Source organism: Haliotis rubra, unplaced genomic scaffold (genome assembly GCF_003918875.1).
Source record: "Haliotis rubra isolate DU_JTF1 unplaced genomic scaffold, ASM391887v1 Scf689, whole genome shotgun sequence".
Classification (NCBI taxonomy): Eukaryota; Metazoa; Mollusca; class Gastropoda; order Lepetellida; family Haliotidae; genus Haliotis; species Haliotis rubra.
In genome coordinates, this window is record NW_025767400.1 from 1,625 (window position 1) to 28,974 (window position 27,350).

The 27,350-nt window shown below is 39.9% G+C and overlaps 1 protein-coding gene across 1 annotated transcript in view; it reads right to left on the bottom strand.

Moving 5' to 3' along the window:
* Nucleotides 1–483: 483 nt before the first annotated feature.
* LOC124258250 (adhesion G protein-coupled receptor B1-like) overlaps nt 484–27,350 on the bottom strand; it is a 34,899-nt gene continuing 8,032 nt past the window's right edge. The window contains exons 5-23 of the mRNA XM_046692320.1: nt 27,092–27,186; nt 25,828–26,019; nt 23,283–23,357; nt 19,445–19,553; nt 18,504–18,611; nt 16,560–16,626; nt 15,399–15,519; nt 14,675–14,721; nt 12,669–12,780; nt 10,648–10,751; nt 9,809–9,911; nt 9,433–9,583; nt 7,997–8,066; nt 7,630–7,696; nt 7,068–7,153; nt 3,644–3,771; nt 2,731–2,772; nt 1,364–1,426; nt 484–527 (exon numbers count right to left, since the gene is read on the bottom strand). Coding sequence (XP_046548276.1) covers nt 2,738–2,772; nt 3,644–3,771; nt 7,068–7,153; nt 7,630–7,696; nt 7,997–8,066; nt 9,433–9,583; nt 9,809–9,911; nt 10,648–10,751; nt 12,669–12,780; nt 14,675–14,721; nt 15,399–15,519; nt 16,560–16,626; nt 18,504–18,611; nt 19,445–19,553; nt 23,283–23,357; nt 25,828–26,019; nt 27,092–27,186 — 1,670 coding nt within the window. The 3' untranslated portion in view covers nt 484–527; nt 1,364–1,426; nt 2,731–2,737. The remainder of the gene's footprint in view (nt 528–1,363; nt 1,427–2,730; nt 2,773–3,643; nt 3,772–7,067; nt 7,154–7,629; nt 7,697–7,996; nt 8,067–9,432; nt 9,584–9,808; nt 9,912–10,647; nt 10,752–12,668; nt 12,781–14,674; nt 14,722–15,398; nt 15,520–16,559; nt 16,627–18,503; nt 18,612–19,444; nt 19,554–23,282; nt 23,358–25,827; nt 26,020–27,091; nt 27,187–27,350) is intronic.

A 27,350-nucleotide genomic window follows, 5' to 3' on the forward strand; every position in this document is an offset into this window, starting at 1 on the left:
CAGCATGATCTTGAAACCTAATGATGCCCTGCATTATCGAATTTATAGGTCGACTCGCAATATCCCTTATAGCCACGATCTAGGTAGCCTCCCTTAGGAATTAGATGCCTTTGATTAGAGGTTTGAATCCCATACCCGCCAAGGCGGATTGGCAGTGTCGGGGGTTTGTCATTAGCTTACAGTGGCCATGTTAAATGTTCGCTCGACCGATTGTATCCCTAGGGACTATCGGCTATCACAGAAACGAGGCTCAGACCTAAAACCGAGGTGGTAGAGAGGGGTTAAATCAAACTCATGGTCTTTACACTATTGAGGATCTTGTTCTATCTATCACTATATATATTAGTTCTTCTATTGCCAATGCATGAAATCCGAGGCAACGTCAAATATTTCTGCACAATTAAATCAAAACTCCGCGATGCACTGCATTTTGAACAGAAGGGGTGCGCTCACTTCAACATGCACCTTATAAACAATCTCACCCTGACGTTTTATCGGACCTTGTTTGTTTACTCTTGTCCCTTGCTCTGAAGGTAAAGGTAAAGGGAATTAAAACTTCTTCCGGATTTTCGCGCGTGTGTGACTGCTTTAACAAGCCTTGTCGTGACTGATTCCCTCATTTCTTTGTACTGCTAGAGCAACTGGGCATGCCGTGGTTCAACATGAATCTGCCACTCGGACACATAATACCAGATTCGAGTCCGCCAGTCCTTATTTTAATACAATGAGCGACAGGCGGGGTAATAGCAAGTACCGAGCGATCTCATAACAGGGCGGTGGGGTAGCCTAGTGGTTAAAGCGTTCGTACGTCACGCCGAAGCCCCCGGTTCTATTACCCACGTGGGTGCAATGTGTGAAGCCTTTTGTGCAATTGTCCCCACCAGGTTATTACTGGAATACTGGAATCGTGCGTTAAACTAAACTCCTCTTTAACTCACTGATAGCAGCCCTTCTCCGTCTCCTCCACTCGACTCGAGGCAAATTGTCTATCCTCTAGATCACAGGCATGATAATTCTCGCAAAGAAATATATTTACTGACGAGAAATAATTATATCAGAGATATCTCTGACATGGAAAGACTTTGGAGTGAGTGAATGGGTAAGGTTTATGCTGCTTTTAGCAATATTCTAGCAATATCATGTCAGGGGACACCAAATATCGGATTTACACATTATACCCAGGGAATCGAACCCTGGTCAATTCGGCGTGGCAAACAAGAGCTTTAACCACTAGGCTTGAAACTGATATGTAGCAGTGAAGGGCGACTTACTTTGCCATAATGCAGATTAACGAGTTTAAACCTTTACCATTACAATACCGTATTACATTACTGAGAGTACTGTCAAACCATTTTCTGCCCACCTCAAAGGATTCATACATCTGGGATAAGTAGCGTCGCATAACCGTTCTCAATCCATCAAGAATCTGGAAACATTAAGCTTAAAATTTCATATGTGGAAATTCATTAAAAATCATAATTTTATTACATCAGGAGAAAGCATTTACCAAGAATCAGTGAGAGTGATTAAAGAGTTTGGTGGGAGTCTTCAACACAGAGCTGTTGCTATAAATATGCTAGGAATATGATAGATTTAGGTGGCCTCTGGGTCAACGCTGCACAAGGTTGAGTGGAGGTTGGTTGCTGCTGCCATTGTGAATAATAGCATATAATGTAAAACAATGTTCACGACGACTGGCAGCCATCTGCATCATCAATACACAAGTGAAACATATCACCACCCGATCACCAATGGAGCTGTAACTGGTGGGAAGCGTGTGGTCGGAAGCTTCACATTTACCATGTTTTGAGTTGGTGAGAAGAGTGAAAAGTCGCCTCAAAAGTGTTTTCGTTACATCAGGGTACGTAAGGAGGAAACCCACGGTGATGCAGGGTCCTAGGGCAGCTGAACTTCTGCAGAGGTGTACCTCTTTACCCTAGCGTCTTTTCCAAGATGGCTACACCAGCCGGTCACGGTCTTCCCCAAACCGGAAGTGTTGCCGTCTTGGAAAGGATGCCAGGATAACTTGGGTACACTGCTTTACTGTTAAGTGTACTGCAGATTACGATGCACAATTGCAGTGTGCAAAATAGCCACTGGACCGCTAGCCCGTCGCTAGTAAAAAATCTAGTCGGGCGAGTAAACCTCCACATTCACTGGCCGACTGGCTCATTGAATTTTCATTGTGTCATGTTTTGTAAATATATCACTCTCTCCGACTTGTTAAGTCATAATACACTTTTAAATCATGAAAGATTATCGCCTGATAAAACGTTCATCATATTAGCGGCAATGATGGAAACCCATGTCATGCTGAGGATGTCTTATTTTCATCTATTTTTGTAATCGTTTGCTTAGTTTCTACATTCACGTTTCGGGCTAGCTGGTGAATAATTTTGTGGGCAAGTAACTTTCAGGCATATCTATCAAAATGTGGATACTATTTCCCACACTGTAATACAACTGATAGTTACTATCGGGGCCAACCTTGGATTCAAACATGTAACTATCCAATAATTGAACTAAGGAAGCCACTCATCACAGTGTCATGTGCTACCAGTGCCGCTCTTGGGTAAGGTTTCCATCGCTTTTAGCAAACTTCCAGCACATTCCTGGGGAGACACAAGGAATGAGCCTCACACATTGTATAGAGGAGGGGAATCTTCAGCGTGATGAGTGAACGCTTTCACCACTAAAGTTACCCACCGCCCTAAAGGTGAAGTGACCCACCTTAGTGTTAAAAGTGCAGTGCATCACGAAAATCAGGAAGCCCTGGAACACAAGAATTTTTATTTAATTGAGTAGACATATTTTATATTGTTTCAGGTTATGCACTGTCAAATGAGAAAACGAAATAATGTATGTTTGATAAATAGAGCATTAATCAGTTTAACATTATTCAATTAATCACAGTTTGTATTCATATTCAAATGTGACCCATTTACACAATCGTGAAGATCCGGGTTTGAATTAGTCTTCAGCATCCCATGCTTGCAACGAAGTTATAGCGGGATCAGGTGGTCAGACTTCTAACTTCGTTGATCAATGCACGTCATCGTATCCCATTACGTAGATCGATGTTCACTGGACTGTCTGGCAAACCGACGTCATATAGTTGGAAACTAGTCAGTGTATCGCTTAACACAAAGAAGCAAAGCAATGCAACGGATCAAACACAACGTTTGTAAAACCTTAACTTTTGAAAGAGGTATGTTTCGATCAAGTTGATTCATTTCCGGTACTTCCGGTGTTGTAATAACCGTTTCCGGTTTCCAAACCCTACCCGTGGTAGTAGTACATGCCACAGAACCTGGTGTTTGTAGTTTATGATTTACGATTGCACATGCTTTGCTCTTTCTTGTAAACTGGAAACGAATATTCTCGAATACGTCTTACCCTGGCCAAGGTTTAGAGCTTGCATATCAACGAGTGACATTGACACTCACATTTTTCACGTATAATGTAATCATTTAACTTGACTTTTAATATGATACATTCATTTGTCCAAACGCCGCGGCCTGTAGGTTATTTAGTAGTGGTCAAATTCATATTTCAGCAGGGGTTTCTTTTTCTGAATATGCATGCCATGAATGAATTATATTTTTTCGCATGTTTTCATACCTATTGACTTAAGAGTCGTTACCTGCAACGAATTGAAGATGGCAAAAGAGGTATTGAAAGACGACTGTGTCTTCGTTAAATGCCAGAATACCAAACACCCACGTGACTCCGAGAACAGGCATCAGAACACAAAGGCTCCGAAAACTTATCCTGAAAGAAATGAACGAGACTTCACGAGATTTGTCCATGTGTACGGTATGTGACATAAAGCAATGGTATGTTTCCCATCAGCCACTGCTGTACTGTTGTACGAATGGTCAATGTTCCTGAAAAACAAGAACAGAGACTTCACGAGATTTGTCCATGTGTATGTGACAGTGAGCAATGTTTCCCATCAGCCACGGGAGTACTGTTCTACTAGTAGACAATGTTCCCGAAAGAGAAATCTTTAACAGTACTGTTGTTTGCTAAAAGCAAAAGACAAAAAAATACAAAAACAACGTCGTCATAATCCTCTCCTTGGGAAGCAGCAATAGTACATTGTTGAAGCAAAGATGTTTAAGATGTTCTTAATAACTTGTAATAATCTGTTCCTATTAATACATAATTTGTACAATTGTGTCAAAGTGAACTGTATCCCTGGGCGTGTTGAATGATCTGAAAATTGATGTGTCGTTAGTTTAAAAGTACTTGTTTGGTTCCTTAATTCTTTTACTCTTTTCTCGATTCCATAATGGGTATACCCTTGTACATTATAAGTTGTTCACTGGTCACGAGGGGACATGGATTGATGTATCCCCAATGTTTGTTTATGTTCCCTGAGCCCGATGTACCCTCTACCGCTTCAAACATAACCAAACATAGAGGGTACCAATGGGTTCAACATACCCAACGTAATAACGTATTTATCTTACCGAACACCTCAATGTTGCTTTTGAACTGTTTGGAAGCACGAGTATCGGATCATAATAGTTAGGCAATTAGCCAATTACTAGATTTTAAGATGGCATGGAATCAAGCAGACAAGAAAAACAAATTTAGAGTTATCTCCCTTCCACCCATTTGCATTCGCAAAGCATCGATAATTTCCATTACACACATAATGCGTAGGTACCACGGCTCGGCATTCAGAGCGGATAACATAGAAAATGTCATTCGCTTGTAAGCGGGGGTTCATCGAAAATAATAGGAGGGCGAGCAGCCAATCAGAAAACGACATTGATGTCTAAGGTAAGATAAAAAGCACTGTCCTTACTTTGGGAAAATAAACTACAGCCAAATTATTTGAAGAGTATTATATCTTGAGGGCAATTTTATGATCAATACAGGTTTATCTACTCGCAGAATATATATAAAGTAAATCAATTTCAATAATATATTTTAGCGTAACTTGGGGGAACCGTATTACTCTTGTTATTTGCTATCTTTCAAATAGAGGTGCCTCCAAACCGTCAGCGCACTTACGCACTCACGCACGCACACAGGCATAATAACGTTATAACTACATTTATACTCAAAACCAGTATCAACCGAGAACGTCAAGTTTAATTTGTGGCGAATCATAACAACATGGATTGTTGTTGTATAGGCCCACACAAGGCAGACAACGTTTATTAACCGTTAATGAAATTATAATTACCGTAATAATTAGAGGTATATAACAAATAGGCTACAAAGGTGGGGAAGCCCACGCCAAAAGAACCATACTAAGATATAGAGAAAAGAGAGGAGGAGGCTTGGGAGGAAGTGGTTTTAAATTCCTGTGCAGAGATGCGACGTATAGTATGACCAGAAATTATTGAGAAATTTAGGAATATGTTTAATTGGATTTCTAGTATAAACAACCTTGACCAGCTATCAAGTGCTTGGTTTCATTCAAGAGAGACAGCTCCGTTATTCCTTTATCATTAGTTTGTGAAGAGTTATCCCTTTGTTTACTTGCTAGCAGACGACATTTTCAGTGATCCTCAGTATGGATGATTTAGAGAAGAGGAAGTTGATTTTAGAGTATTATAACAAGGACATCAGATCAGCTAAAGTGATTTCAAGTAGAACAGGCATCCCTTTGTTCACTGTTTATCGTGGTTTTGAACAATATTGCAAATGGTTATGGCATTGAGCACCAGGGGAGGTGCAGGTAGGCCCAGACAATTGACTGTCTGTGACAGGAGGCGGCTTGGTATTCTTGTTTCTAAAAACAAACGAAGGAGTTTAGAAAACTTAAGGCTGGATATGATTGATAGAGGAACTGTGGCTGTCTGTAAGGAGAAAATTAGAACTGAGCTGCATGCAAGGGGTTGGCAGAAAAGTCGAGAAATTCCATCACCGATCATGAAACCTGAACAAAAGGAGAGAAGGTTGAACTGGTGCTTACAGCATAGAAATTTTAACTGGGACAATGTGATTTTCTCAGATGAAAGTTTTGTGTGGCTGTTTCCTAATTCACTGAAATTCTGGACCAAACAAAACCTTTGTATCAGCGCCCAAAGTACAGTCCGAAATTTAACGTGTGGGGTGGCATATCTGTGTTAGGGGCAATGCCCCTCTGTGTATTTGAAGGGAATATGAACAGTGAGCGGTACACAGATATCTGCTCACGTGTTCTGTGGAAATGTTTGGATTTTCCAGCAGGACAAGGACCCAAAATATCGTTCAAAGCATTAAAAGGCCTGGTTTCGGACCCAAAATATGACATTATTAGATTGGCCAAGCTATAGCCCTGACCTAAATCAATAGAAAATGTTTGGGGACTTATGAAGGAAAGTGTCAATAAGAAAATCTGACAAATATTGCTGAAAGGAAAGAAGAGGTGGTCCGATATTGGAACAGCATGGAACCCGACTTTCTAACTTCTTTGATCAGTAGTATGCCCCGCTGCATTGAAGCCTGCATTGCTGCCCATGTGACTTGACAAAATACTAACTGTTCACCTGTCTTTGAATCTGGAGTTATGTTCTGCTAATATTCACATTTACGTGAGTAATGAGTGAGAAAAAAAATTACAATCTTTAAATTCTCAATAATTTCTGGTTGTACAACGTCGAAGCCGTCACACCCGTAAATAAGCCGCAGGGTTTCGCGCTAAGATAGTATGAGAACTGTGACGAGAAATTGAAAACATAAAAGTTGTTTTTTCTTATAAAATGATTTTTTTTACAAAATTCTGCATTTATAACGAACATATTTGTAACGAACTGACGGATATAACGAACTGACCACATCCTGTATATTACAATCGAAAAAGATAACACGAAATATACTTTGTGGTCCCTTTGAGTTCGTTATAACTAGTTTACTGTGCTTCTATATATAATCGTCTCAACTTGCTGTGACATGAATGTGAGCCATATGACGTCATGTAATACCCGTCCAAACAATCCGGAGGAGGATTTGGTAACTCTAACTCGCCGGAGTGTACCTAACATTGATAACATCGGGACATGCCTTTGATGGTAAAAGACATTAGAATGGCTGTATTGGTGACATCATGCAGCAAATACACTCACATGAACCTCTCTCTATTTCCTTTTCTGATCATCATTTTGGTGGAAAACAGCACCCGCATGATGACGACGATGATCACGGTGTTAGCCTGTGTGAAGGGACAATGTTCGGACAGTTAGTGGACAGAAATTAGTGGTCGAAATAGCCTCATCTCCACGATATATTACCTACCACCAGCACTGTGAACTACTACAGTTACCAAGTCAGGTCGTAAAGATCAAATACACGTCAGGTACTAATTATCGCGACAATTGTTTTATACAGGTCAAAATAAAAAATATCGGACAATTAAACGGAAAAATCCCTCAACAAATGTGTTGAACTCACTATTAACCACACAAGTTCAATGTTCCTTTCCTATTTGAAAAAATATGTGTGTGTGCATGAATTCAATATGGCTACTGTAAAGGCCATGTTGAAAATCAGATTTGAATTCTAGAACAATAAAGGGTTTAAGTAATTCAGTAATGCGAGTTATTCTGTTTGTCAAAAACATCATGACAAGTGACAACATTTGCACAGTTTCATTTGTGTTTGATATATTTCGCATTTTGATGACATTACAAGTATGACGAAGAGGGCTGGTCCAACAAGGGCGTACAGAACCCCATCCACCACCGTCAACCAGCAGCTGAAACAACACAACCACATATTTAACACTTACAACGTGTCACAACAACTTTATACCACAATCATTTTCAAATTAAATTGTAGATGCAAATAACATTGAAAGAATGCTTTACATTTGCACTGAGACTGCAGTATTGTTACATACAAATCAATTTCTTCTGTCACACAGTTTTAAAGAAAACATCCTCTTGAAGTATTCTTACTAACAACATGACGTTTCACTCATTTCACAGTGCCATGTATCAGTTAAGACGTACGTTTGAAAGAGTGAAATATATTGATGTGAACTAGTCCTACTTACAACTGGTCATTTCCGTATCCCTCCAGCTTGGTGACCCCCAGGGTAATACCGACTATAACTGCCGGCACACCTGTTGGGACGACAGACAAAACAATTAGTGATTAAAAGACTTGTTTTGTACACTGATTGAAGCGCGTTTCAACCAATGATGGGAAGACAGTACTACGTGGATGGAAAGGCTGAGATGCTGCTGACCTGTCTTGACCCGTGAAGATCCGGGTTAGAAATGGTCTTCAGCAACCCATGCTTCTCATAAGAGAATACTTTCAAGGTCACTTAACTGGATAGTTCATCAGCCCCAGAGTAAAGTCAAACCGGATGGTACCAGTGAAGATTCGGAATAGAACTGTTGAGCAAACCATGCTTGTAAGAGTCGACTGCTGGGATCGGGTGGTCAGGCTTGCAGACGTGGTTGACACATGTCATCGTATCCTAATTGCGTAGAACCATGTTCATGTTGTTAATCTCTGGATTGTCTGACCCAGATTCGATTATTTCGATTTATTCGATTATTTATTTTTCGACTGCCGATATATAACTGTGATATTGTTGAGTGTGGCTTAGAACAACAAGCAATCCATTGATTAACATCGGGTTGTTGTTTGCTTGTTATTTAACACCGCAATAATCCAGCTACATGGTGGTGGCTGTCAATAATCCGGTTTGACTTTACGCCGGGGCTGATGAACCATCTAGTAAAGTCACATGTTTCTATTTGTGTGCCATGAAGTTGAGTCTATCACTCAAAGAAACTATTGTCACAATGTCTACAAAGGGGTTTTATTCCTCAAAGCTATTACGGATGAACTGCTTGAGATTCGTTTTTAACATGATGTTGCTTTGAAGACACGATTATACCCATTTTCTGTTAAACAGAAAAAACGTCTCCACGCCATCAGGATTACTACCCCAGCTCCACTAATGTTCTATCATGGCACTCTCAGTCTGTTTGAAGACTTTTACAGTTATGCATACCGTATAGTTTTTTTTAACGGAAAATAATGTTTCGACAATACAAACAATGTCATGATATTTGGCAGCGAAAGAAATATTAACACGAAACACTGAAATAAGTTTTATATATAAAGAAAAGAACATTCAGAAATGTCAAACACTGTTGTGTTTTTCACAGTTTTTGTGATTCATGTTTTTGTGAAAGAACCAGGTGACCATACTTTGTTTTATAAGTCTACTTAATTAAACGCGAAAGACACTCATTACAAAATCCTCATAAAAACCTGACGTACACCCACCAAACTGTGGAATTCCTTCCCTTACAAATTCTCTGCACATGCGAGTAAGTTGATACTCGAATCAGATTCAACTCATGACGTCACTCCCATATTAAATGAACCCTTTGTAGCGAGTGGGTTCGCGTGTTTTATCATGATACAACAAAGATTTAATAATACACTTGGTAATCAAGGTTTTATTACCCCAGGATAGAGCGAGGACAACCTCCAGTCTTGAACTCCTCCTTGACACAGTTACTACCTGTCTGGCCATGTCGATCCCCTGGGCAAACATCAGACAGAAGATGGCCAGGAACAAGTAGTGCAAAATGGCCGCCACTGCAGTACACACGGCCTAGAAGCAGAGGGGAAGAAAGACGAGACAATATTTAATGATAACACTTGTGAAAACCTACTGAAAATTTCACAAATTTAAAATAATGATTATACTAAGGATGATATATTTTAGTTCGGGTTTAGTCAGGTACACGTGAGTGCAAATATAACCTGTGTCTCTTTCCATGACAAAGACTACATAACATCAATACCGGTATGCCCGCTATTTGTGTTACAACGTTACCTTGTTTTCCGTTCTCTCCACGCCAGCCAGGAAGACGCTGTAGGCCAAGGTCAACGCCATACAAAGGTTCACCAGGATGACGGACTTACTAGAGCGAACACTCCTGTATAATGAAGTGATTGAGAGGATGGGGTAATGAACTTATGTACCTCTACATGCCGGTATTCATTTCCGCGATGAGACATACGTGCATAAGACTAACTTACTCTAATGGTAACATATTTGAATGTATTAGGCACTTCAAGGTATACTAGAAACATAAGAACTGTAGTCTTCATCACTGACAGGACTATGGTCTTGCAGTAACAGAATGTTGACGTAGGGTCGTGTTAAGGAAGTTGCTGTCATCTCTGTCAGTGGTAGATCATTGTCTGTCAGAAAGTTGTGTCTTGTAGTAACAGGATGTTGTTGTAATGTCGTGTTAAGGAAGTAGCTGCCATATCTGTCAGTGGTAGATCAAGGTCTGCCAGAACATGGTGCCTTGTAATAACGGTATATTGACGTAGGTTTGTGTTAAAGAAATAGCTCTCATCTCTGTCAGTGGCCATGTTAGCGTGTTATGTCAGAAGAATTTACTGTACTTTCGCAATGAACACTTCTGCATGGTTCTATTTTTTTAACATAATTGATGCTTGAAAATCAATAACATTGCGAATTTCGGAACAAAATGCATTTCGAGCTACAGTCTACACTGAACCAGTATACTTTTTATTTAAAAATAACCCCACCGGCGATGGTTGAATACGCATAATCACACCTAACAACAGTTTCTGAATATTCTTTTACTTTATATACTTTCTTTTGCTACCTAGTATTAACTGGAACACAGCGCTCCCTACCTCCACAAACACATGTGTGTCAGTACTGTCACCAAGCAGCCCAGGATAGAAAAGGAACAGCCAACTATGGAGATGATCTTCAGGAGTCTCAGGTTTTCTTCAGACTGGGAAATGCAAATAATCATATCTATACAAGGCACATAAAGAAACTCTGCATACAAAAATTTAAAATCTAAATTAATCAAACCTGTGTAGACACATAAGGATTTAAACTCATAGATTAGTGACATGTATCCAGCATGCGTGCACGTGGCACGTTCCGTGACGTCAGTGGGTTCGTCCTTGAGACAGGCAATACGTTGTTGCACGTGCATTCCGGGAAAGAGAAACAGAGAAAATGAACGCCACACAATACTGTCACATTGGAAAGCTCAACCCCTGCCCTTGCGATCGTTAAAAAAATTAAACGGCTATTGAAACTCATAGCATGCCAAGGCTCACGTCTGCACAACGTCATGAGTCCATTGGGATGGTCCGTGGTGGAATGTCTCAACGACAAGTGGCTGCACATTTCCACTGCCACCGGAACACCATTTCTGCACTGGTGAAACGCTACCAGAACACAAATGACGTCATCGATCGGCCACGTTCTGGACGTCCACGTGTAACAACGACAACACAGGACATATGGATAAGGGTGACCTATCTTCGCCACAGGTTTCAGAATGCAGTGATGACAGCCCGAACCATCCCAGGACTTCGCCGTATCCACCCCAACACAGTTCGACAACGTTTACGTCATCACGGGATCAGACCACGACGTCCCGCCATACGGCCTATCCTGACAACGTCATCGACGAGCTCGCCGAATGTTGTGCCGAAATCAGCTTGCAGACCCTTGTTTTGGTGGAGAAATGTTGTTTTTACAGATGAGTCCAGGTTTAACATTTCTCATAGTGATGGACGTCAACGTGCCTATAGACGCTTGGGAGAACGTTATGCATAGGCCTGTGTCTTGGAGAGGAATCGCTTTGGTGGTGGTTCCGTGATGATGGGGTGGAAATAACAGCACGCCAAAGAACTCCTTTGGTGATTGTTCAGGGCAGCTTAACTGGTGTGGACTACAGGGATCAGATTCTTCGACCTGTGGCAATTCGTTTTCTGCAACGTCATGGCCCTTGGTTAACATTCCTATAGGAATGCCCGCCCTCATACGGCAAGGGTTGCTATGGATTTCTTGCAACACCACAACGTTGACTTACTGCCTTGGCCTGCAAATTCACCGGATCTCTCCCCGATTGAGCATGATTGGGACGAGATGGATCGACGTCTACGCCGTCTTCCTCATCCGCCAGATAACGTCCTTGACCTTGCAACAGAACTTGAGAGAATCTAGCGTGACATCCCACAAGCCTTCCTTGCACGTTTGATAGGCTCTATGCGTCGTCGATGGACTGCTGTTCTCAATGCCAATGGTGAACATACCCGTTATTGAGCTTGTCACATGGTCGTTTGATCCCTGTCCTGCTTGTGAACTCGTGACGTCATTGTGATTGACTTTTCAACTGAAATTCTCCCGACTTGTTATGGTCTCATGATCCCTCCATTAAAGTTTATATGTACCTTTGACATTGTTATCGTACTTATCAACTGGGATAACATTTTGACAATGCACAGTTTCTTTATGTGGCTAGTATATAATGCCTTCAAGGCTGGTCTTCTGGCAGTGTTAGACCCCTGGTTGATGTTTCTAGCTGTGCTTTGTTCAACTCTTTGAGAATGGAAGTCACCTTCGTTCTATTATGAGTTTTATAAGGCTACCGTGACGTTACACAATGCTTTCAGAGTGAGGACAAGTCACATGATAGTGAATATCACATGGCTTTTGTCATATCTGTTCTTAAGAGAAATCCCATTGCTGGGAATCGAACGGCATTTCACCATTGATTCGAAAGTGCCACTTTAGCCACTGTGGCAATATGAACTAAGGGGGAATGTTTTGAAGTCATGATTTCGGGCGTCATAAATTATTATTCTGATAATTAACACCAGTGAGTTATAAGTAAGAGTTATCGTTTTACCACGACTCTTGTTGGACTCATCAGAATAGCGAAGTTGGTCAAGTGATCACAATCACATCTTGAGAAGGAACTGTTTATGTGACTTCTCTTGCACCCATCCGTCCTCCAGGAACTGAAACACAAAAGTCACTCCAATCATATGTGGACATAGGGGGATCTATTTGTTTACTTGTTTCATGGCACAAAGGCATGTTTATACATACCCACATACGCATTACAGATATGACAATTTTGTTGAAGAATTCTTTAATTCAGTTAAAAATAGCTTCAATATAATTAAAGGTAAACAATTTCGGAAACAGCTTGCCATAGTCGTGTGTGTGTGTTTGTGTCCTATTCAGAACTGTCCCCGGTTCCTTAATGCTAGCCCATTCACATACCATTTGGCAGTTAAACATGGATACCTAACTCAAAGACAGTAAAGTCCGAGTAGACCAGCCATCGTTCTATCCCAGTAATGCAGAGTGTCAGGCTCGGTAATAACAAGTATCAGCCAGAAATAGAATCGAAACACTCGCATTCGCCTCTCCGGGCAGACGGTGCCCCATTACACTGACTGACTGAGTTTGGCTTTCGACGCTTTTAGCAATATTCCTGCAACATCACTGCGGGGGACACCAGAAATGGGCTTCACACGTTGCACCCATGTGGGGATTCGAACCCGGGTCTTCGGCGTGACGAGCCAACGCTTTAACCACTAGACTACCTGACCGCCCCCGCCCCATTACAGTTGATTTCATTTGTATCCGTGAAGATCCAACTTAGAATTGTTCTTCGGCAACCCATGCTTGTCGTAAGAGGAATTGGGTGGTCAGGCTGTCTGACTTGGTTGTCACATGTCATTATAACCCAATTGTGTAGATCGATGCTCATAATGTCAATCACTGGCTTTTACAAACCACCATCATATAGCGCAAAAGATAACGAAACGAAGACAGATTTTTCTGGTTTAGACCATATACGCGATATAGCCTCAATTATAATGTTTGCTCAAAGCTCTGAGCTTTGTCGTTTCTGTCTTTCAAGGCTGTTGATTCCACTGTTATTCCTAACACATGCATACTGATAGACTGGATGATACACTTATCTTTCCTAAACACCATCGTCCTACTATCAAACCAACGCCCTGTTAACGTCCGCTCTAAATGGCTACAGTCTGACGATGCACTCTCGCAATATGTTGACTTCAAGACTTTATCTGAGAATCGGAGGTCATGTGGAGACACACTATGGCGTTCGGCATTTAGTGAAATCTGCCTTAGTCACAAACATGTTTGTGAGTCAGAAGTAGAACATCGCAAAAATCGTTGCCTCTACACACTTCAATGTGTACTATATGTTGGATAGTTATTTTACACCATAATCTTAACATTTGGATACAAGTATTGTTTTACGATGGTAAATAGTTTTTGTTCGTTATAAAATGTTTTGGACATCATTGTTTTGACGAGAAGAGTATTGCCAGTTTTATGTTTTGTACCTTCCTTAAAACGGTCACATTGTAACTGAATATTGGACTTTGATTTGCCTCTCTTTACCATTACTCATTCCTGAAACGGTTTGTAACATGTAATCTGTGTCTGAGTAATTTTATTTAAATTTATTCAATGAAGACGTTTTCAGCCATATGACCCTTATCATGTTTGAAAGTGTTCTCCATTTGCACCGGAAAAAGCAAGTGCAAAGATAAAATGTTTAAAATACTCAACAGCACTTGTGTATCATACCATTTTATATATATATATATATATATATATATATATATATATATATATATATAACAATTATTTCAATTAATATTTTTGGAATTATATCTGTTGCCGTAGTTTTTGAGGGGTGACTCGCCTGGATACACATCTTTAATTTAATATCTGGCACTGTAAATCCAACATTTGACTATACGAACTGAAAGGTGAAGGAACAGCACTGCGTCTTTTCGTCTTCAGTGTATTTGGAATCATGAGGAGGATACTGGCGACTTTAAAAAAAACAAATGAATGTTTTACCCTTTATTAAAGTTCCAATATCCGCATTCTAGTTCTCCATTGTCGACCTGAAAATAATATTAAAGAAAACATACACAACCAATACATTGGTCAACCAAATACAAATACACTGAATTTTAATCAACCTTGGCAACAAACCAGTTGTTCCAGCTAAAAGATGTTTCGATATTAGACAACGTAGGGAACCGCCTTGTACCATAATGGAACATCGATTTTGACGTTATGAGTAAACGTTATATTTTTCCCGGGAATAAAACCCTTCAAAACTGGGTTCATGACGATTTTTACAGTATCAAAGATTATGATGGCGAGACACCGTCGAAATGATCTTTATCTAGTCTAACCATCCGTCTAGTCTAAACTCTGGAGGGACGATAAGCTCAACCATTAAGAGAGTGAGCGGATATGCTTTTACTCCGTTTTAGCAATATTCCAGCAATATCAGGGCGGGGGACCCCAGAAATGGCCTTCACCCATTATACCAATGTGGGCAATCGAACCCGGATTTTCGGTGTGACGATCGAACGCTCTAGCCACCCCCATCCCTTGCTCATTAAGACACGACCGATAGCAATTCTTACACGATGGGGTTAAGCTGTTAATGAGTTCGTTCATCACGGCCAAGACGGGTGGCACAGAACACTGATACTATGCCTAGCAGAGACTAGCCAAGGTCAGAATGAAGCAGGCCATCCTTGTACACAATGTAAAATATATCACTCACCTGTCCATGATAGAAATTAAGCGTTACATCCATGTTAAGCTCTGCAAGTCTTTTACCGCCAGCGTGGACAGCAAGTGATAGAATCGGAGATCGTGTTTCTGTTTGTGTTGTCTTGTCATCTCTAATGTGAACAAAACATGTTTTGGTGAGATGACTGTTACATGGTAGTGTAATGTATTGCTACACCATTCTGTAACTGTTTTTTCACAATAATTAATACTCCAAGAAGTATTACTATCTATTGAAGAATCCAGAGTAGTATGGGAGGGTTTTTAGACCATGTAAGTGGGGAAGCCAATGCCTCCATCACCTCACATTACATTACGGGCCTGTAAAGATATTTTTACTCTGGATATCCAGCCTAGGCCTCTATCATCTCACATTACATCGTCGATCTGTGAAGATCATAGTTTCACCCTGGATATCTAGCCTATGACTCTATCACCTCGTATACATCAGCGGTCTGTGAAGCCAATGCCTCTATCACTTCACATTACATTATCGGTCTGTGAAGATCATGTTTTCACACTGGATATCCAGCCTAGGCCTCTATCATCTCACATTACATCAGTGGTCTGCGAAGATCATAGTTTCACCCTGGATATTAAGCCTAGGCCTCTATCATCTCACATTACATCAGCGGTATGTGAAGATCATAGTTTCACCCTTGATATCCAGCAAAGGCCTCTATTATCTCACTTCACGTCAGCGATATGTGAAGATCGTAGTTTCACCCTGGATATCTAACCTAGGCCTCTATCAGCTCACATTACATCCGCGGTCTGTGAAGATCATAGTTTCACCCTGGATATCCAGCCAATACCTCTATCATCTCACATGACATCATCGATCTGTGAAGATGATAGCTTTACCCGGGATATTAAGCCTAGGCCTCTATCAGCTCACATGACATCAGCGGTCTGCGAAGATCATGGTTTCACCCTGAATATCCAGCCTTGGCCTCTATCATCTCATCTTTCATAGTAAAACTGTTAACTGTGCAGCACTTCGTTGTCTTTTGCGTGTAGATTTCTATGTGAAGATAGAGCTATGTCAAGTACTTGTCAGACTTAAGTGGTGTATCTTGTCTATCATCGGTCATGAAATTGGAAACAGAATGTAGAATGTACATGCACACATTTAATATGAGATCTAGGTTACCCGGAGTTACTTCTCTGTAGAAACTCTGCCATAGTGTTGTAATAGGCTGCAACGTAAGTGACATTTTCTGAAAATGAACCCAAAAAGCTCATATGAAGGTAACGGGATATTTTTTTATAGGCCAAAAGCCAGATTTTACAACTTTGAAACAAACGCGAATACCGAAATATTTTTCACATGCAAAAGTAATATTTGTCAAAAGCACAGTTTAACGATTCCGACTTTATCCTGGGCATGAGATAAGAGATGACTACCAGGGTTTGGAGAAAAGATGAGATATTCTGCCCGACTGGTAGCAAACAGCACACACACATGGACGAAATGGCCGGAATCATACCTATTGACATTACGTAATAAAGACTGAAGAAGATATGTGTCATTTTTAAAGTCAGGTGAAGTAAACATCATGAAGCATGCTGGTAGAAAAGAAGGTATTCCTCGAAAATCAAGATTTTGTCCATTTTGTAAAAATATCTTAGAAGATGAGTTGCTTTTTATGCTAAAATGTCCAATCTATAATAGGTTGCGACTAATATATATGATAGATATTGAATATGTAAATACTGATTGTCAAATAAGTCTTCTTCAAAATGCCAACCCTAAGTCTATAGCTCTTTATGCAAACTTTATCAAAGAAAGTAAATGGGATAAGACGTCTATCAGTTAGGACAAGGGTACGTATTTGAACGAGGTGCATTCTGTATTTTTAAATTGTACTTCTGTGACAGGATTTTTTTAAAGACACATGAACTTATTTATATCTATATCATTATTATGTACATGCATATGATGTAAACATAATTTTGAAGTGATTTTTAACCGACATGTATTTTGTTAACTAGTCACAAAAGGGCAAAATGTTGCGAACTTATTGTTTTCTCAAAGTAAAAGCTTAATCAATGCATATTCACTATTAAGTAATGTCTACGGTTGTGTCGATCATTGGTTTCCTCGAAGTATTTACTACATCACATCAATTTCGACACATCTGTGGTTTGTATCACTTGTATCCTTTGTGTCACTTTTGGTCACGTAGCCATAGTAATCCAATGCACATTTTCATCGTCCTGGGAAATATGTTTCCGTTTGGCCAGATGTAAGATCCTGCATAATGTCTGCATGCTGTAGATAGGAGCAAATCCTGTACATATAACAGGGAAACAAAATGCACACAAAGTCACATTGTAAATATCTAGTGCCCTGAAATAGACATCAGTCATTTAAAATGTCCAGTTCGAACTTTCTTCAGAATTAGCTCCGCGTTTAAATGTTTAGATTTTGAGAAACATATACAAATAGATATATTCTATGTCACGCGCCTCATTATGGTGCTGTCTGAAATAACATTGTAAACAATATGGGGTTTTAGTATTAGACACAGCCATTAGACGATTTGCAGTTTTGGATTTGAACATTGTCCTTTTGCAAGGTTTCAACAATGTACTCATACATCCAAAGGATTGTTTACGAATTATAGCGGATCAATTGTACATTATGGAAAATATATGGAAACGATGGTATTCTCCTCTGTACTACCTCTGTGATACAGGTTCATAATGGTTTCGTTATTCTTTAATGTCAAGACCGGGTGTTGCTTTAGCTAGTTTGTGAGTTTTGATACAACTCGTCGGCGGGCGAACGAAAACAAAGTAAATTTGAAAAAGTAAGAATACGTTTTTCACTCACTGTGTCACTTTTTTTATACAAATTGTGAACTGAATATCACCGGTAGAAGCCATTAATGTATGATGTAGATCAAAATGTTTGCTTCAGAAACATTTTTTTTTAATAAATGTCGATGAAGAAGGATCAAACTAGCCTGGGGATTTTCTTAGTGCAAACTGCGGACAGCCTGAGATAAAATGGTATCTTGCAGTAGTCTCTTTATATCACTCAAGCTCTGATGTCCTCGAAACGTGGTCAATTCATAAAATATTTACTTACCTTCGGCGTCATAGTTTTCCTGAGAAAGTCTTAAAGAACTCTTCACCCCAACCAGGTTTTCTGTAGGAAAGTTGATGTCTTGCTTCTTAACCTTTGCAACTTCCATCACTTAAAAGAAATGAAAAAAATACATGGAAAACGTTTACAAAGAATACACAATGACATTTAGAAAGTTGTCAAATGTAATACATGTTATATTTAGGATTACATTGTCTGAGAAAAGTACAGATTCTAGAACTTTTGATGTTTGGAGTCCCATCCGGAATTCAAACCACACACTCGGAGTCACGCACTTGATCGCAAGCACACAAAGACAGCCGTCTAACCCATGTGGATGCTGCAGTGGCTGAGTGGGTTATACGGCTGACCTTCTGTGCTGGCGATTAGGTGCCTCAATACTAGTGTAGATATTGTGATTACTTATCAGGGAAACTAGAACTTGCATTTGGCATTTAGGACAACATACATTCGAGACAACAAGAGTTCCGACACAAATGATCCGACTTATCAGAGGTTATATAACAGTTAATAATCAAGTAATTCAAAGAGACACAGAAATAATTTCGACAAAGCCGGGAATTCAAGTTATATATGAAAATGACCTCACAACAGTGTTCAAATGTATTTATATAGCACAAAGGCATTGTGTTCGAATGAAATTCCGTACATCGTTTCAGCAGAACATCACATAAATCTTTCAAAATCGAAATACAATGTATTTATCAGCTGGCTTAGTGGGAAAACCAGACAACTGTTCAAATACAAAACACAGAATATGCATGCTCATCTGAGAATAATTGTATGACGATGTATTCTTAATGTCCAACAATCAACACAAAACTATAGCATTGATATAAAGTCATTACAGCCATTCTCAGCCTTCGGTTTTCAGTCTCGTTGTATTAATGGATGCAAACCGAATTCATCAAGAAAGTACCTACCCATGGTTGAACTGTTGATAGTAAGAGGTTTGTTCACCGTCTGTGATGCTGCAGCAGCCAAACCAAAGGACGTCACTGCTCTCATCAAAGACGACGCCTTTGTTGCGTTCTTCAAGAAAGATAAATTTGTATGCTCTGTTAATATTAGGCCAAAATAGCATTTGTTTCTAATTTTGGGAATATGTCCAGTAAACTAATGAAAGAATACGCATGGATCAGATGCGTGTACCAATATTACGTTTTAGGTTATGCTTCTGAATTCAAATGGATGTTTGATGTTAATGAACTACAACAGCGACAAAAGTTCACCATGTAACTACAGCCCGCATTTTATTCCTACAGGTCACATCCGCCAGCATGGGTTGGATCGATAGCGAAACTTCAGTCACTAGTTTCACTCGTTTACATTACACAACATTCACACTAAAATGTCTTCAATTAAATGTGCGCATTTCGCTTAATTTGGTCGACAAGGATGACACCTAGCATGCGAGTCACATGTTCTGTAGTTATATTCGCAATACTGATTGTTCCGTCAAAAGACACGTCCGTACATGTACGTACACAGAGAGTACGTTCCAATCGGAAGACAAGTATGTCAACAAAAGGTGCGCTCCAATAAATCCCGAACGTTTGCCCAAAGTTGTTGACTTTTAACCTTTTATAGTCACTGACATTAAACATGGTTGTCACAACGCACCCTTGCAATCTGCTCTTAAATTCCTTTCCATTACTTTTTCGTGCAACCTTATCAAAATGGCTGTGTAAAGCTACAAACATAAAAAAAAAAAAAACTTTTGCGTTTGTGCACTACAGCAGTTTATTATCCATATGGTGAAACATAGCCGGTGTCATATGATATATATGACACCGGCTATATTTCACCATATGGATAATAACTATATCACGTTTGCCTAGCAATCATTGTTCCTGTATTTCGTCGTCTGTGACGTCATAAAACAATTGAACGTGACGTCAATGAACAGGGCCGTCATACTTGCTTACCGTGTTTTACTGCACAAATGTACATGAATAAAATTCATAATAAAGAAAGTATTACTCTCGAGCAAGTGTGACTTATCCGAAATTCGTGCAAAATTATGTCTTACCCTCGCTCTCGCTCGGGAAATACAAAATTTCACACTCGATTCGTATAAGTCGTATGAAACACTTGCTCGATTTATAATCTCTATTAACGAGCACTTGACTATTGTTCAATTAAATATGTTGTATTTGTGTTAATGTTTCGAATGAGTCACAATCAACATTTTTATCTTCTATGCATTTTCAAAAATGTACAAATGAGGTGAGATATCATAAATGTTCGGGGGGGGGGTCTAATTTATTCCAAATGTGTTTATACGTCAAGTGTACAAGTGCTGTAGTTATACAGGTAACAGTGATTCAATCCAATACTCTGTCGCTTTCCGATGTGTCATGGAGTTAACGGTCAACAGGTCCTGAACAAGTAAACATTGCAACATTTAAAGTATTCTGTCCAAAGAAAACAAACTACTGTTTATTCAAAGCAATAATGTAATACCTAAGAGCTGGGTTTATATAATCCCAACTCCACACGACCGAAACCAGCCTGTTGTTTTGTGTGCCGTGTTACTCTACCCCGCGGGCGACACTATAATGGAATCGGCTGACCTACTTATTTATTCTTGGAAGTGTAGTCTGTAGTTGTTGACAGTTACGCAACAGTGTGAAATGGCGGACGAGCCAGTGTTTACATTTTGCGAAAGGTTGAAATTTGAAGTGACAGTGGAAAATACTTCACTGGCTGTCGAATCTGAACCCTGCAGAATCGAAGAATAGATCCTTTTCTGTAACTATTCAAAGAGTTGCACGACCAGCGAGTGTGGATCATGATTTCACTAAGGTGCCTCCACCCCGGCATGCGACGAAGAGTGTGACAGTGATGTTTTGTGTACATGCAACAAACTTTGGATTCCTTGGAACATTCTTTTCATCATTTGGGACTCGATTGTGGCCAACTTTTTTCAAAGTGTACGAACATAGATCACCAGCAGTGACAGTCTTGTGGGGAAGCTGGCAGAGAGCAGAATTCTGGTGGTTCAATTTTTGACATGTATTTATTTAACGATGCAACGGGACATGATCACTGTGTCCCAACATGGCGGCAGGTAAGATCGGCGCACAGAGAAAGTCACTCATACTGTTAATGTACATGTAGCAGCAGTACACATCTGTGTAAAACATAAGAACTGATATTTGTGTCTCCTTTGTGTTTAAACATAACTCGACAATTTCTGTTTGCCGGCTAAAGCAAGACAGTATGCGTTACCAGCATCATTCATTGCATGTTACCGACATCCAGACTTTGAGTTACCGACATCCTTGCGCGATTTTAAAAATGCTTATTCTTCAACACATAGGCATTAATAAGCAAATTCAGTGCATTCAATGTATTTCCACCATCAAAGTTTATCAGTGTGCTAAATAATGTTGATTGTATACACGTGGATGGCTGCTAATTCGTGGGAATAATCGCCAAGCGACCTTACCTGCCGCCATGATCGGATGCTGGTAACATGCGTTACCAGCATCACCTTAGGTACAGTGATGATGGAGTATGAGTGGCATAAATTTGGTGTTTCGCCTGACCGTCATCTTGCGAATTTCCCATTCTTATGATTCTAAACGGAAACAATAATACCACTTACCAGGTAGGTAAATGTTTACTAACGATTTGCTGCACATTTTGTATAGATAAGGATGAATTTTTACAAGGCTTTCTGATTTATATGTTAGATATTGTTTGTTTATATTTGGGGCTGTGTATTGTAATTGAGTTTGAATATTTTTGTCATAGGAGGTAATATGATAGTGAGTACCCTAATAATTGTGGAGGAAAAATCATATACTAATTGTATTTTTCGAGTTTTAATAAATGTTTTATCATCATTTCCATCACGTCTGGTGTGTTGACATTAGTAATGTTGGTGGTCAAGCTGAAGTAATGCGGCAGTGTTGTTAACGTGCGCAGTGAAGTGGTAATGAAATCAGACGAATTTTCAATCCAAAATTGATAGCATCTAATTTCATTGATTGACAAATCAGAATCGAGCATTTCACGTAGCCATGGTAGAATAGTTGTTTCTACATCTATTATTTTAGAGTGCAGATGTACTATCTCTTGACAGTGGGCAATATCAGTTTCTGATGACTAACTGAAAGAGCGGACGTAAAACCATGCGAGATACTTATTTGTTGTTATTTTTCAAAAGTAAGCTGAGATTAGTTGACAACAATATGTGTTCTAGCATATAAACTTATTCTGAACTAGATTATCTAACGCCATCAATTGAGTGATCAGTAGAAAATTGTGTCACGAAGCTTGTGATGTATGCACATATTTGTGACGTCATATATATCTGTGCACATTCCATGAAGTTTAGTCTTTATGATTTGTGGCAATTGAAATTGCATTTTATTAAATTATAAAGTTTTGGGATGGTTAAATTCCTGCATTATGAATAAACATTGTATATCAATATCACTTTCCGACGACTAATACAAAAGAACAAATATTATAAATGAGAAACAAAAATACATATGCAAATCAGTCACTGATGACTAGCAGAAAGAGTAGATGTTAATGTACATGATACTAAGATATAAACTATTATACACACTAAGGACCAGGCGTTAAAAGAAACAAAGCAGGTTACCGCAAAAGGAAAAGTACAAGACCCAAGTATGGCGCCCTGTCCTGTTAGCCATTACTATTACTACTTATGGTTGACGATTGCAAGCTTTTTTGTATTCATAATCACATAATTACTTATCACAATATAAATTACAAACTCACTCTTTTCTGAACTTGCTGCCAGTCCTCTTTACTGGTGTCAACAGACAGGATGTTGTCAACCACATTAACAAAGGACTGAAAGTAGAAATCATTGACATAAGTTATAAATGTTCAGTTTCTCTGTATGCACAATACAGTTGTCAGCTGTTAATTCCCAGAAGCACTGATGTTCTAAGCAATTTTCCCTCCTAATGTGGAATTGTGCAGTACAGGAAGTGTGAAATGAGTTCAGCGTAACGATGTGTGAGAAGAGTATTCAAAGTATTTGAAGTAGGCAGAGTTAGGTAAACTGCTCTACTATGCAAGTTTACTTGTATTCTGTTACTACGATAAAATCATTCTGCTGTTAACTGGGTTTAAAGCTTGGACAATGGTGTCGTATAACCGACTCCCTTAGCCGGGCTGTAAACATATACCCTGTAAGTTCGAATCCCTGTTATACCCTGGTTTTTATTCTTGGTTTGTCAGCACCAAACTCCTTGCTTGTGGGTTTAACCAAAAGAAAGCTGGTGATGTCACTGAAAAGACTTTCCAAAACGAGTTTAACAAGCTTGACCTTGTTATCAAATGCTTATGAAGGTTTTGTGAGTTGTAAACCAAATGGAATGACGGCATACATTTTCTGATCCGCTGTCTTTTTATTCTATGAGAAAAGTTGATAAGTTAAAATATTTTGTTAATGTCCCAAAAGATGACAACATCTTTTCAGGTTTATCAGAAACAGAAAGACACTAAGTGTGTCTGTTGGAGACCTTTCTTTGGTTAACATATTCCTGTCACAAGATGGAATCATTTCTATCTATTTGCGACAGTGCCCACTTCCGATGTGTGTCAGACTGAACATTGTTAAGTGTTTCTGTCCTACTCGATGTTTGGCGAGCCAGCTTAGATGGAATATGTAGATACCTGAAACACACGAGGAAGTGTTGACACACCGAAGCACATAGGTGGAACAACATGTCGATACAGAGAGCAAGGATATGTTTAACACGGGCTTGCAATAGGATCAACCCACCTCCTGTTGATGTGTGAAAAACCCCTGATCCTCAACAGAGTACGCCCACCCACAAATTGTCTGATTTTCTTCTTAGCTACACCTACATTTACAAGGGTCCTCTAACACCTATGAATAAAATAGCTTACACCTCTACTAGTGTATACACCTCGTGCCTACTAAGGTACCCTAAATTGTGTTACAAGGATATTAACCCTCCACATATCTACCAAGGTACCATACACCTTACTTTCAAGGTACCAAACACTTTACTATTAAGGTACCCTACACCTTCCTATCAAGGTACCCTTACACCTTACTACCAAGGTACCCGACACCGTACTATTAGGTACCTACACCTTACTTTCAGGGTACCCTACAGATTACTACCAAGGTACCATACATCTTAATATCACGGTACCTAGACGTTTCTTTCTAGGTACCCTACAGCTTATTATCAAGGTACCCTACAGCTTACTAACAGGGTACCTCACATCTTATTACCAAAGCTCTCTACACCTTACTACCTTACTCTGCACCTTACTAGCAAGGTACCCTACACCTTACTAGCAAGTTTGCCTAATCTAGGTACCCGAATTCTTACAACTTAAATACCCAGCATTTTACAAGCAGGTATTCAAATATCTTACAACTTAAGTACCCAACATATCACAACCAAGACAACGCACATCTACTTATCAATGAGGTGCCTTACACTTTTAGCAACAAGACAAACACTTTCACTTACACGGTGTTAAATAACGTCCTATCCTTTGTTGATAAAGTACCTTACAGTTTTACTAAGTAGCAACAAGTCGACGTACAGTTTACCAGTATCATAAACATTTACTGGTAAGCTATCCTACGTCTTGCTACAAAGGTTCCTCTTACTTTAATATTTTAGGGTTTACTTACTAACTGATGCAATATTCTTCATCCTAACAAACAAGTTACCACAATTCTGACAACTTTCACCTTCATTAAGGAATTCTGACACTGATCATATTCGTAGCGTTTTCACCGCTATTTTGCCTTATGCGTCCTTTTTACTGCACATAATCGAGAAGTGTTGTTCTCTGGGGTTACCGTTTTGAATTTCCTGGCCAGTTACCCATAATCATATGTGGATAGAGGTACGTTTGTGTACACGTATGTATAAATACAGGTAAAAACCCTTGGAGTCAACTTTGTGTGCAGCCTCTTTCAGTATTGTCATAGCCCCTAGTTTACTGTACACAATCCTATGCACCTCCTGAATCCGTTGGTAAATGACCAGATGGTGGCCACATGAACATGGGCAAACATCTAGTTGCGGGTACAGCAACGTGCAGTAAACTTGGACAAAGTACTGTGACTATGTGTCCCAGGCCACAAAGCTGTGAATGGGTACCTTGTAAGGATGGGAAAGCCACATTAACTTTGGTACGCCTAGTAGTTGCCAGAGTTGTGTGAACCCCAGGGAGGTGAGGTTGAAAAATATGATGCGCCGTTGAGATTTACATCCAATGATCGAGGGAAAATAAAGCGCTGTGTAAATATTAGTATGTATACCTGTGCTGTAGCAGTGTCCACTACAATTGGTGAAGCAGACTTGCTCACTGCAGTGGCCAGCGTGTCCACAAGGTCAATAGATTTGTCTAGATCCCCTGCAGTGGAGTCGTTGACCTTGGTAACCTCCTGCAGCTTCTCCAGCACATTCTTGATAGCTTCACTGGACACAACTCCTTCGGTGATCGAAGCTACCTAAAGACAAGAGGTACAACAACTGACCACTGGTGTGTTAGTATTCTTGAACGGATTTAGTATATATCGACGAATGGAAATTGTGTTTCATCAGGGAGGTTCGCTGTTTAGTTAACCTCTTCCTGTATCAGTGACCGCAGATATCTAAATTCGAACGTTACACATAATGGCTATTGGTATGTTCTTGTTCATATTGTTTTACGATCCCGTTGAAAAAAGTAATCGATCGATGTGTATTATTACAAAGGTGAGGTGCTTCACTAACCTCAACCGTTATCAGCTGTCTGAGAATGTTTGTGTTTTATTTGTCTGTTGTTAAACGCCACACTTAGCAATATTCAAGCTATATGGCGGCAGTCTGTAACGGGGTCTTGACCAGACAATCCGCTGATGAACATCATGAGCATCGATCGACGCAAATGGGATACGTAACATGTGTCCACCTGATCCTGTTAGTCACCTGTTCGACAAGCATGGGTTGCTGAAGGCCACTTGTAACCCGGATCTACCCGCAAACATTGGTCCTTCATGAGATACCTGTGAAAGTTTCAACACCTCACAACGAACAGTATTAATATTGTGATAACTGGAAGAGAGATAACCTACTGGTGTCATGGAGAATTGTATAACTGAGTACAGAGCCGTAGTTCATGTCTTCACACTAGAGGGCACCAACGCAAGCAGAATCCACGGGTACAGTCCTGACCTGGCACCCAGTGATTATAACCTGTTTCGAAATATGAAGTCTCACTTGCGTGGAAGACGATTTGCCAATGAAGAACTCAAGGCTACAGGAGAAGCTTGGATTAGGGACCAGTCTGAGTCAAAAGACTTCTATTTTCAGGTCATTGTCAACTTGCAGCACAAATGGATAAAGTGTATTGAACAGAAGGGAGACTATGGTGAAATATAAAAGTTCGAAACCTGCTTGGACTGTTAACTGTATATCAAGTTCTCAAAAAACTTTTACCCCAACCCCAACCCCCAACCCCAACCCCCAACCCCACCCCACCCCACCCCCCACACACGTGCGCACACACCCACCACCTCGTAGTGTGTGATCGTTACTAACCTCTTCCTCTATTTTGGCTATCTCGTCTCTCACGCAGGTTATGTAGTTCAGATCTTCCCACTCTCCAGTCACGTCACAGACACGTCGAACGTTACCTTCAAGGTTAAATAGGTCACTGCACAAACAATTTTGTCTAATTGTGTGGATTCACCTATAACAGATGGTTAGTTTGTGGCCTGCTGTTTGTGGGTCACCGTGACCCGGAGGATAGTCGTTCACACTCTCAACCACTCGGTTTCCTGGCCAAAGTGTCGTCTAA